This window comes from Bombina bombina, chromosome 1 (genome assembly GCF_027579735.1).
Source record: "Bombina bombina isolate aBomBom1 chromosome 1, aBomBom1.pri, whole genome shotgun sequence".
NCBI lineage: Eukaryota > Metazoa > Chordata > Amphibia > Anura > Bombinatoridae > Bombina > Bombina bombina.
Genome location: NC_069499.1, coordinates 111,843,243 through 111,856,923, shown reverse-complemented (window position 1 = coordinate 111,856,923; position 13,681 = coordinate 111,843,243). Strand labels below are relative to the sequence as shown.

At 35.1% G+C, this 13,681-nt stretch overlaps 1 protein-coding gene across 2 annotated transcripts in view; it reads right to left on the bottom strand.

The window, feature by feature from the left end:
- GALC (galactosylceramidase) overlaps nt 1–13,681 on the bottom strand; it is a 163,379-nt gene that overhangs the window by 135,172 nt on the left and 14,526 nt on the right. For both annotated transcript variants that reach the window (XM_053697581.1, XM_053697582.1), the window contains exons 3-5: nt 10,438–10,501; nt 5,511–5,624; nt 1,619–1,758 (exon numbers count right to left, since the gene is read on the bottom strand). In XM_053697581.1, coding sequence (XP_053553556.1) covers nt 1,619–1,758; nt 5,511–5,624; nt 10,438–10,501 — 318 coding nt within the window. The remainder of the gene's footprint in view (nt 1–1,618; nt 1,759–5,510; nt 5,625–10,437; nt 10,502–13,681) is intronic.

The following is a 13,681-nucleotide window of genomic DNA, read 5'->3' as shown; positions in this document are numbered from 1 at the left end:
CTGGGGGGTGGAGTTAAGGGGGGGCTATATAGACAGCTCTGCTGTGGTGCTCTCTTTGCCACTTCCTGTCAGGAAGGACAATATCCCACAAGTTAGGATGAATCCGTGGACTCGGTACATCTTGCAAAAGAAAGTGAGTTTAAAATCCTCCACTAAATCAAAAATGTAGAGAAAATAACTCATTGTGTAAACCATTTACAAATCTAGACAAGTCAGAAGACTTGCTTTTACCACAGAAACTCTGATTACACTGTCTCCAATGCAGCAAAGGATTCTGGGTGATATATGCAAATGAGGTTCACAATGACTCACTTTTTTACTTCTAGCCTGCTTTTTAAGGCAGACTTCTCTTTGTGCCAAAGCATCGCTGCATTACACAGCTTTTAAGCTTAGCTAGGGGTAGTACAGTGATTCAGACCAATCCCAGGACAGCTGTTTCGTGGTTATTGCCACTCATCAGCTGGGAGTAGGCTGAATCACTGCTTGGTAACATTGTTTTCTGGGGGAAATACAACAGTGTGTATATATATATATATATATATATATATATATATATATATATATATATATATATATATATATATATATATATATATATATATATATATATATACACACACACACACATATACATGCATAGACATACACACACATATATACATACAAAATTATGGATAAGCACTAAGGTATAAGGTTCAGTTGAAAAGTAAGATGTATAGAATAAAGATAATAATGTCAGGGACCAAGGTGTAATAGATATTAATGTCCCCGCACTAACAAAGAGTCAATATGCAAATAAAAGGTCATATCTAGTCATATGTATGCTGAAGTAAAAAATGACTTAATATACACCTAATATACAGTAGTGAAAATACATATATAATGCACAATTCTGCAAGGATGCAAAAACAGAGCCAAGCCCTTATCAAGAATGTCCAGTTTTAGACAACATGTGCCTCCAGAGTATAGGTAAACTGTAAACTTGAATACAGATGCAGCAGGGTTATATGCAAGCGGTTAGAAATGCAGAGCTTTTAAGCGGACTAATTAAGCAGTTCATGCAAAAGGATTGCCTTGTTAGAAGCATGGGGTTAATATAAGTACAGATGACCTCAGCATACATTTCACATGCAAGGTGTAAGGAGTAATACCGGCACCAAGTATGCAGCAGCAATAGGTCTGACCTAAATAAGTCATTTTTCACTTCAGCATACATGACTAGATATGAACTTTATTTGCATATTGACTCGTTGGTTGTTAGTGCGGGGACATTAATATTTATTTAATATCCCTACAAAGACTAAAACTGTGAATCAATAATGCATGTTACAAATGTGATTAAAAGGGATGAGAAAATAATCTTTCATGATTCAGAAAGAGAATGTCATTTTCCAGTTCACTTTCTGAGGCTCCAACTGAGCATGTGCAAGAGTTCACAGTGTATATGTATAGGAGTCTGTAATTGGCTGACAGCTATCAAATGATACAGGGGAGGTGGCAAACTGAAGGAAATTTTAAAATTTGTCACAAAAAAATAAATCTTCTGCTTATATAAAATTAAGAGCATCTATTGTATTGTCTTTTTAATATATATTTGTTTATATTAAATGGCACTTACCCCAACATAATCAATATCTAAATCATGATACTGTTTGGCACCAATAATCCAAGAAACCACATAGTGAACAGTTACATCAGGGAAATCATAAGGCCAGCTCTTGCCGCGACCAATCCATCCAGGAAATGACCAAGGCAAACCTGACAGAATATATTACACACCATCAGCACGCAAGTTTGTGGATACAATAAGCATTATTGTTGTCATGAACTGCAAAAAGCTCTGTCATCAGCCTTGCTTTTAGAGTCATTACACTCTACACATTAACCCACTGACTGGCACAGTTCTGCAACTTAATGGATAGCAATGTTTTAAAGCCCACTCAAAAAAGTAAAAGATAAACAGAATATATGAAAAAACTTAAAGGGACAGTAAATTAAACTGTATTAAATACTAGCTGTTGCCCACGGCTTCGCTTGCGTGGATTTTGTGATTTGTATAAAATAAAAATAGCAAAGAAAACGACTACTCGCAAAACAACGTGTGCCCGTTTAGGTTGCACAGTCGCTGACATGAACTTGGTGAAATTTTGTTAATTCTCTGTGTTTCTCGTAAATCTAAATACCAATTTTCATGTCTGTAACATCTTTGGTTTTTGAGATATAGGTATCTTCATAAATCACCCCCCCCCCCTTTAATTTTCAGGAAATGTTAAAAACCAGGAGTAATTTGAGGAAGCCCTTCTTTACAGAAAGAGTGATTGATTTGTGGAATTAAACTTCCTCAAGATGTAGTAATGACAAACACTGTGGGGAGCTTTAAAAATGCCTGGGACAAGCATATGGCTATACGAACTAGGTAAGTCTATACTGTTAGGTAATATCGGGCAGACTTGCTGGGCCTATGGCTCTTATCTGCCGTCAATATCTATGTTTACATCACAATCTACTTTTGAAGAGCTATATGATCGTGTGCGCTGTAACCTCTTGAGGATGAAGGTTATTCCCAAATTCCATGCTTCAATGTCATGAAAAAGGTAATTTTGGAAATGCTCCTCTGTATTGGTTTCACCATAATTATCTGCTCTCTTGTTAACAGCACCCTTACGTATTATAACCTGGTTTTTAACAGCTGAACATGGCTTTCTTGTGTTACCCTATATGTAGGCTGACCATATTGCCGCTTTAAAAAGGGACACATATGAAAAATACATATGTCAGGGTTCTTATAACAGAACATTATTCAAAGCATTTCTTTGAACAGCCCAGACATATGTATTTTTCATATGTGTCCCTTTGTAAAGCAGCAATATGGTCAGCCTACCTATATGGTACATAAAACAATAAATAGGAATTTATACTGAAAATGGGGGAAATTAAAAAAACATTTCTTTATAAAAATTTCTACAAAACTAGTGTAACTAAAGAAAAATACCTTATAAAAATAATAGATCATTTTGTCTTGAGGTTAGGAATACCTCATAAGTTTAGGTTTCCAAGTAATTTAGTACAAACATAGGCCAGATTCTAGAAGGTTGGAATTATTGGTTTAACGCTGTTTGCTATTCTAGGACTGTAAGTTTAATAGCATATTGACACTTTTAGTTAGAGTGATATGAAACCCAAAATGTTTCTTTCATGATTCAGACCGAGCATGTGATTTTAAACAACTTTCTAATGTACTTCTATTGTCATTTTTTATTTGTTCTTTTGGTATCTTTTGTTGAAAAGCAGTGACTTGAGCTTAGGAGACTGCCCATTCCTGAAGCACTATATGGGAGCAGTCTTGCAAGAATGTTATCCAGGGCAGCACTATTTCCTGACATGCAGTGCTCCAGATGCCTATTTAGGTATCTCCATCACAGAATATCATGGAGACAAAGCAAATTTGATAATAGAAGTAAATTGGATTTTTTTTTTTTTTTTAAATGGAATGCTCTTTCTGAATTACAAAAGAAAAATTTGAGGTTTCATATCCCTTTAACTATTTTATAACCAAGGACCAAAAATAATACTAAGGGGTCAAAAACAAAACAAAATACACTTAATTGGAAAAAAAAATATGCAGCATTAAATTTATACTATTTGTATCAATGGTGACTTCTCTGTATCTGTCAGCAGAGACAGTTTACAAACATTGGGCTAGATTACGAGTGGCGTGGTATGTTTTTTTTGCGTAAGCGAAAATTCCGCTTTGATTTTCATTTTTGGGCTTTTCGGGTTGCGTTTGCATTAGACGTTCGTAAAAAAATAAATAAAAAAAAAATTACTTTTTGTTGATGTTAACACGAATAGCGCGAAAATCCTAACTTTCACGTGCGCATACATTTATTCCTCCATAGAGATTAATGGAGAAAAAAAAACCTAACACCCGAGATTGCGCAAACTGCATCGCCTTTTTGCATTCTCCATAGAAGTCAATGGGAAAACCACACGCAAACACAGCTATTCGCATTAGTAAATGTGAAATATTTAAAGTAAATACATAGCTAAAATCTTTATTAAATATGAATATTGCAGAAATATGTTTTATCATGTTTTTATCTGCTTAATGGCAAAGGGATATATATATACACTTATTAATGTTTTTATGTGTGTATATATGACTGTAAATACATATAAATACATTAAAGGGACAGTCAACACTAAAATTGTTATTGTTTTTACTACCCATTCCCCAGCTTTGTGCAACCAACAGCTATATTAATATACTTTATAACCTTTAAACCTCTAAATGTCTGCCTGTTTCTAAGCCACTACAGACTGCTAGTTCATGTGAGCAATATAGATAACATTGTGCTCACCCCCGTGGAGTTATTTAAGAGTCAGCACAACACAGCACTAATTGGCTAAAATGCAAGTCAATAGATAATAAATAAATAGCCATGTGATCACGGGGCTGTCAGAAGATGCTTAGATACAAGGTCATCTCAAAGGTAAAAAGTATATTAATATAATCGTGTTGGTTGTGCAAAACTGGGGAATGGGTAATAGGGATTATCCATCTTTTAAAACAATAAAAAAAAATATACATATACACACATACAAATACATATTTAGCAATGTTTATGTATGTCTCAATGTTAGCCATTTGCCTACCTGAGATCTCATATCTTTGAGCCCTTATAACCCTTTTTTGAGCAATATTTTATTAAAATAATTCTTAGATGGTGTTATTATGAGTGTAACTGTACTTTGTAATGTAATTTTGAAGTGTTTTGTGCAACTTTTTAGTTTTCAGAAAACAGTTCACCACAGCTCTGAGATTGTGGAAAGGATTGAAGCGTAAAGGGCGATTTCGCTCCACTTGTAATATCAGCAAAATGAAAATGGCTAGCAAAAACATGATTGCGCTAGTGCAAAACCATTTGCGCCTGACTTCGGGTCATTTATGACGTGATCACTGTGACTGACTCTGTTGTTCTTTAGCTTCACTAGTCGTGTAGAAATTATTTTAAAGAAAAATGCTAAAGCATGCTTTGTTTTCATTTTTCAGCATTAAATTCCTGTTTATTATTTATCTACCCATGTGCCCTGTTTATCTAATAAAAAAGGTTGATAGACAAATATAATATTCTGCCAAGGTGCAACACACATGGAAGCACCTGAACAGATCCCAACCAGCGAGCCAATCAGGACTGGAAGTCACACCTAGTGGGCAATCACTGTGTCCTGCTCATGAACTAACAACTCCCAACTGGGACTTTACCTAGGTGTTTAACCTTTTTGTAGGGGGTTAAACAAACAGCAACAGTATAAAGCAAAATCTGCATATATATCCCTTTAAGAATGTCTACCTAAGTATGGTATAGGTGTAACCATGGTTCTGGAAAAAGTTGGAATAAATGTTTATATCTTAAGGCGTGAAGAGCCTAAATATTATTCCGAAATAAATAAACATAGAATTGTAACTGAAATAATGATTCAATTCTAGGTACGTAAACAATATTTACCTATAAGTTTAATATTTGGGTTTCTCTTTTTTGCCTCTTTCATCAGCCACCACTCATAACCGCGGAAGAAGTTCTGGTCATCTTCATAATGCATATGGGAAGGCTCTGTGCCATCTGAGGAAAAGGGAACAAAATGTACATATATAGCAATCCACATTCAATTTACATAGAAAAGCAATGTAATGTTCTGTCATAGCTTAGTGGTTAGCAAGTCAATAGTCAAGAGTTTGAATCTACCCATGGGTACTGTTGATTCTCAAGCTAAAGGGTAGTAGATTCAGGAGTAATTTGAGGAAGCTTCTTTACAGAAAGAGTGATTGATTTATGGAATAAACTTCCTCAAGAGGTAGTAGCGACAAACACTATGGGGGACTTAAAAATGCCTGGGACAAGCATTAGATACGTTTATACTGTTAGAAAATATCGGGCTGGCTTGCTGGGCCTATGGCTCTTATCTGCCGTCAATATCTATGTAATGCTATACAGTGTACACAATACATTCTGTAATATCATAGATAAAAGAAAAAAAGGTGCGGCTATAACTCTAAAGACTTTGTGACCATAATATGTATACATTATTACAGGTGATATACTAAAATTTAAAGGGACAGTCTAGTAAAAATTAAACACTCAGGATTCAGATAGGGCGTGCAATTTTAAACAGCTTTATAATTTACTTTAATCATCAAATTTGCTTTGTTCTCTTGTATACTTTTTTGAAAGCTAAACCGAGGTAGGCTAAAACTGATTTCTAAGCCGTTAAAGGCTGCCTCTTATCTCAGTGTATTTTGACAGTTTTTTTACAGTTAGACAGCGCAGTTACATGTATCATATAGATAACACTGTGCTCGCTCCTATGGAGTTATTTATGAGTCAGCACTGATTGGCTACAATGATAGTCTGTGAAAAGAACTAAGATAAGGGGGCAGTCTGCAGAGGCTTAGATACACGATAATCACAGAGGTAAAATGTATATTAATATAACAGTGTTGGTGATGCAAAACTGGGGAATGGGTCATAGAGGGATTTTCTATCTTTTGAAACAATACACATTTTCAAGTAGACTGTCCTTTTAAAGAAGAAAGTCTAAACAGAAGGGAAACTACTGAATACAGTAGATCATGTGGATCGGAAAAAAAAAATCCTTTTGCCATCATTTTCAAGGAAATTTACACAGACTAAACATTTCAAAATCATCTGTGTCATGTTTTATTTCCTCTTAAAATTCCCCTTTTCTGAAGAAAGTTGCAGAGGGTTTTTATGACATCAGCTCCCAACTTCTAAATATATCTGAGAAGCAACATAGCAGCGTATAGGGATCAAGGAGATACTGCAGTATTTTGAGTATTTTTGTTGTGATTTACAAATACTCACAGCAGAACTGTAAATGCTTCACTTTAAAGCTCAGAAAGGGCACTTTATTATTGCACTAAATCACTGGCTGTGTTCAGCACAGATTCGGCAGTGCAATTCTGCTCAGGAGTGTGCATGTACTATAGTTATAAATTAGCAAGAGCACTAGATGACAGGAAATAGTGCTGCCAAGTAGTGCTGCAAACATGTGCATGCCACCTATCTAGATATATCTTCAACAAAGAATAACAAGAGAACAAAGTAAATTTGAATATAAATTGGAAACTTTTTAAAATTGTATTCTCTAGCTGAATCATAAAAAAAACTCTGTGGAGGTTAATCACATAGTCATTAGCAAGCAATAGTGCAATAATAAAGTGCTGTATTATTAGGTTTTAAATTCTCTTTACATTTAATATAAATTTGCTACAAACTCTGTGCTCTCGCTTTTGCCTGAATGAAGACTACAAGCACTACATGAATAAAGAAACTCTTTGTGTCAAGGACCTTTCTATCCATCAACAACATTTTCAAAATAACTGAGGGTTAATTCTGAATGTATATTAAAGAGGACATTGAACACTAAATACATTTTATAAGCATAGTACTGAGGTTTTCCCCACCTCCTGCAAGTCGTGGGGGCCGCCATGTTGAAATCTGCCACTGCATTCCAGTGCTGACCTGTTTGCACATGTGCAGGAGCTCTCCTTCAGATGCCAGCAGTGTAACCTAGGTTCCAAAATGGCAGCACTCATGATTGGAGGGGGGTGTATGAAATGTATTTAGTGTCCCTTTAAGGCAGTACTGAAACCATTTTCCCTGTTTCTTGATTACCAGTAAGAACCTACCCGAAACATTAACACAATTAATTAGCAACTAAACCTCTTTGTAGCTCTTTACCTCTAGTGAAAAGAGCTGAACCTGGCTGTTTAGTGGGCTCAAAGCAGCTGGGCAGACGTGGCCCTCAGGTGTGACATTGCAAACCATAAAGGGGGAATGTTATGCTTCTGCTCCACTCCCCTACAACCATGTCTGCACTCAGGGACATTGCATTGGCTGCTAGGGCCCATTTTTTTGGTCTGATTACGGAAAACCTTTCGCAAATAAAGTCAATCAAAATAATTGACGATAGACTCAAGGAGGTAAATCACTGTCCAACTCATCACACTTTGTCAATAAAATAGGTCTGCTTATTCTACTTCTTTTTGCTGGCTATGTTGTAATACTGGGCAGAAGAGGAACTGAATGTACCGCGGTTAGTGGTGAGACAAGTAAGTGACTATACAATGTGATGGTCAATAGAGGAATAGCCAGTGTATAGATTTGTGCTACTTGATTTTTTTATATAGCTGAAGACAGGTCTAGCATACATAGGAGGACTTTTATCTGTTTGGTTATATACCTGGTACCTGAATATCTTTGTGTTGCAATAAAAGTAAAGAACAGGAGAGAGGGGAAAATAATTTTCCAACATGGGGGCCGAATTATCATTGTGCCAGCGGACATGATCCGATATAACTTGTGTTTCCGGCGAACCTGAACCTGTACGGAGTTTGATAAATATGCCCCATGGTGTTCAATATTGGAGCTAAAACCGTTTTAGAGAATATGTGTATGTTACCGACTTTGTGGGTATATTATAAATCCATATTACTTTGAATTATGCTCAGCAGATTGCCCTAAATAGAAAATTATTCATCAACTGGAAGTTGGCATTTATTTTTCTTGTAGATGAGTATAATATTAAACTTCCAAGAGGTGGCTATGTTGGATGAATGTGGGGGCAACTAATCATACAATGTCAATTATCACCATTTCATTGCCACATCAGCTAATCTCAATACCTGCACACTGTATCCCTGCACTTTATAACTCAGGGAAGAACCCCACTCTACTCTGTATGGTGTACTCATGTCTATCCTCATTATCTCTTTCTTATTAGCAAAACAAATCACCAGCAACGTTCCGTGTTTTATTTATATCTTATATGGTTATAAGTGGCATTATAAGTAGCAGGGTGGGGCAGTGTAATAGTTTGAAATATAACAACATTTCCTGTTTTTTGTAAAATGTTGCTAAAGCTATTCAAAGGACAAATAAATGAATAATTTAACATACATTGAATTAAAGGGATAGGAAAATCAAAATTTAAGACACTTAATTTCACTTCTATTTCAAAATGTGCTTTGTTCTTCTAGTATTCCTTGTTGAAAAAGAATACATACCTATCCTACACTAGTGAGAGCTAGCTGCTGATTGGTGCCTGCACACATTTGTCTCTTGTGATTGGCTAACTAGATGTTTTCAGCTAGTTGCCAGTACAGTAATGATGTTTCTTTAGCAAAGGATAACAAGATAATGAAGTAAATTTGATAATAGAAGTAAAATGGAAAGTTGATTAAAATTGTATGTTCTATCCAAATCATGAATTTTGGAGTTTCCTGTCCCTTTAAAGGATACTATGTGCAACAAACATTGAAAATAATATTTTAATCTGAGGAAGGGGTGTTTAACTCACAATAAAGGTATGGTTATAATAAAATTCAGAGTGCATGTATGTATGTATGCATGCATGCATGCATGCATGTATATATATATATATATATATATATATATATATATATATATATACATACATACATACATACATACATACATACACACACACACACACATATACATACAACTTTTCAATTGAGTTATACAGTTTATAGGTAACATTAAAGGTGGAAAAAGTTCTAAAATGATTTATCTTTGTCTAATTTTTTTTTACAACACAGAAACATGACATTTTAACAGGGGTGTGTAGACTTTTTATAATATATATATTTATTGTTAGGGACCATTGGGACTGACAGTGATAAACTCACTGGGTGTCTGTAGCATTAATAATACATCACTTGTCGTTTGCCAAATAAAAAAAAAAAAGGAAGAGACACTCACCAGTCGTCTTTATGTGAAACACATATCATGTTTATTTAAAGTGATATTTCAGACACAGTTTACCCCTTTTCTCAATGGGTTACGTTTCTATACATTTGCTATGTTTGAAAATACTGAGGGTAGAGCTTCCTCTGGAGATTTTCACTGTATAGGTGCGTTTGCTGAACATTGGTTAAAAAAAAACTGAGTTGTCACATGACTGCAGCCCCTTTATTGCACAAGAGGTCATTATTCACAATAAGCCAGTTTTTGTAACCAGTAGAAAGTCAGCAACACTTTGGAATTTTCAAAGATTGCAGATGTGTCTTTTAAAAGGTTCAGTGCTTTTGTATTTATTTTTTTAAAACTATTAAACCATCAACAGTTAAAAAAGTGATTTATTTATGGTAGGGAATTTTATGCCTTTTTAATAATCACTGACCAGAGGCTAACAGCTTGCACTTTACATATTTGTCGTCTATACATTATTTTTAAATACTATTCATAATAAGTGTAAAGAGAAAAATACTGCAATGAATTGGTGGTCCAATTAGTTGTGCTGATTTCCATAGTGAAATCTCCAAGTATGTCTTTTGATTAAGTGGTAAAATAACATAAAAAAATAGACCTGCATTTTCTCACTACATCATACCTGTTGTCTGGGCATCACCTCCAATCTCTACTTTAAGGATATGCAAAGACGCTCCAAAATTAGGCTGCAAAAAAACAAACAAAAAACAGAAAAAAATAAGTGCAAGCAAAATCAAAATTACAACATATCTTTAAAAAGGAAAATTAAGGGGACACTGAACCCAATTTTTATCTTTCACGATTCAGATAGAGCATGCAATTTTAAGCAACTTTCTAATTTACTCCTAATAGCAATTTTTCTTCATTCTCTTGGTATCTTTATTTGAAAAAGCAGGAATGTAAGTTTGTGAGCTGGCCCATCTTTAGTTCAGCACCTGGGTAGCGCTTGCTGATTAGTGGCTAAATGTAGCCACCAATCAGCAAGAACTACCAAGGTGCTGAACCAAAGATGGGCCGGCTTGTAAGTGTTTATTCCTGCTTTTTAAAAAAAAAAAAAAATATATATATATATATATATATATATATATATATATATATATATATATATATATATATATATATATATATATATAAAATATATAGACACACACACACACACTGACTGGGCATATCATTATGCCATAATAGAACTGGGGAGGAGGTTCTTATCAACCAGAGAACTTCTATGCTGTGCATCAGTTGTGCACAAATATGTACTTCCTCATTCAAAATCAAAGGGACAAAACAGTAAATTTGAAATGCAAAGCCTCATATTTGCTTATACGCATTTTGTGTATGATTACATTTACAAAAATGCTTCTCAGAAAAGTTATCAAAGGATTTGTAATCTTTTTTGTGCCCAATGTATGACATGGGTTGTTCCCATGGTGATTTTAAACCATTATGGCACTCTGTCACCTTTCTCCCTTCTCTACCCCTCCTACTAGATTCTAATTGCAAATGTAGTTTTCATTATATATTTTTTAGCATTTCGTGCTCCTGGGAAGCACAGTGGACCAGTTTGCGACAGATTCATTTTAGCTGAGGGATTGCCAATGGCCAGCATGCCCTCTTAGTACCGTGCTCCAACACCAAATAGTGTATGTAGAAATCATTACAGCATGTATTTAATTGCTGCTAACTCTGTATTTAACCCCTGCAAGTGGACTAATTGCATAGTTACCAGCCTGGCTTGATGCTTTACATTTCCAATCATGACAACTAGAGTGGAGAATACATGACCATTGGTTCAACAGCGATGTCCTGCAGATCCTGAGCACATGACATATGTATGCGGCCATTTTTCATTTACCAAATTCAACAGCTAAAAAGACTTGGTACCTCAAAAAGTATTTATATGTAACTGGATTTTCACATGGACAACACACACTACCCAAATGCCACCTGTTCAAATCAATTAAAGAAACAGTCAAAATTAAACTTGTATGATTCAGATAGAAATAAATTGGAAAAACATGGTCTATTATCTTATTTGCTTCATTCTCTTGGTATCCTTTTTGGGAACAATACCTAGGTAGGCTTAGAGGCTGGGAGCTAGCCTCATCTATAAGCTTCACTACTCAATATTAAAAGGGATCACTCAACATACAAACACTTTACTCTGTGATGCCATCACTAATACCCATGAAATCGCCATTTTGTTTGTCATTAATCCTGTGCATTTGGTTTTTGGATGAAGAAGATAACAGTTTTGTGTTATTTTCACAAGATAAAATTATCCAGCTTCAGTGGCATTAAAGGGACAGTCTAGACCCAATACTTATTCTTTATTACTTATTGTTACATACCAGACAAGCATCTTGCAAGGGGTTCCACATCTATAAGCTTGTAAGAAGTACATTAAAACTTTTAAATTAATCATTGTTTGTTAGCAACTGAAAATGGCCACCGAGCTCCGCCCACAGCTTTCTTCTTGTCTAGTTAGCCTTTTTCTTGGGTGTCAGTTTAACAGTGCACGTTTAATATTTTTCATTTAGCCATTTAAAATTCTGCACGTGAAACTGGAAATGCAGGGGACATTTACTGTAGGCGGACCAGCATCAGTACTAACAACTATTAATAGTTATTGTGGCTGTCAATTGGCAGTTCTGTTTGCTTTTTACTTGTGCATATATTTTTTTTTTACTGTGAGTGATTATTAGCATATAAATTATCTTTATATTCTTCTGGTAAGAAAATATATTTTCTTCAATTATTGATTTAAAAAAAAAAAAAAGTTATTTCAAAACCAATATGAACTGGTTTTCTTTGCATTATTTGAGGTCTTAAAACACTGCATCTTTTTGTTATTTTGACCAGTTGTCAATTTCTGCAAATAAATACTTTAAATGACAATATTTTTATTTGCAATTTGGGAGAAATGTCAGTAGTTTATAGAATAAAACAAAAATGTTTATATTACTCAAACACATACATATAAAACAGTAAAACCAGAGAAAATTATAGCTTTGCAGTGGTCTTTTTTAACAGGTGTGTGTGTGTGTGTGTGTGTGTGTGTGTGTGTGTGTGTGTGTGTGTGTTATATATATATATATACACATACACACATCAGAGGCGTACTGACCATTCAGTAAAGTCGGCCCTTGACCAAGGACACGGCACTCAAGAGGGCCTCTCGCCACTGTACCACTACACTACAGAAAAAAAAAAGAAAAGAAAAAATAGAAAAAAAAAAAAGGGGGGGTTTATAGGTACTGGCAGACAGTACCTAAGATGGCGGTAATAGAGGGGGGAGGGTTAGAGAGCTGTTTGAGGGGGGAATCACGGCTAGAGGGATAGGGACCGGGATAGATGGACCTAACTTTAAAAAAAAAATAGACTGGTCAGGCTTATCGCCTAGTCATTAATAAAAAATATTTTTTTTTTATTTGTTTTTTTTTTTAAATAAATTAGGAAAAATTACTATTCAAATTTTTTTACAGGGGTTTGGGGGAGTGCTCTCTGTTAGCTCTGCTCACTCAGCAGTCTTAGAAGGGGAAACGGTGGCATTTTGGACTGTGGATCGCTGTCTGTCGGCTATCTTTGTACAGATGTACAGCCCTTGGCTGGCACTCAGCCAAAACATCACAGGTCTGGTCTAAAATATGTGGACCAGGAGAGAATCCGCAGAGGTGTAGGTGTGCCATAATCGTCCACTAATTAGGGGTGGTGGAGGGAGTGTTACTGATTTCTGCAGAGTGTTTTCATTTAGACTTTACCCACGCATGCAAGCACACACACGCATTCATATACACACACACATTACAAATATTTAGTTACTAGTTAATAAACTATAAAACATTTTTAAAAAATTATAAAAACACACA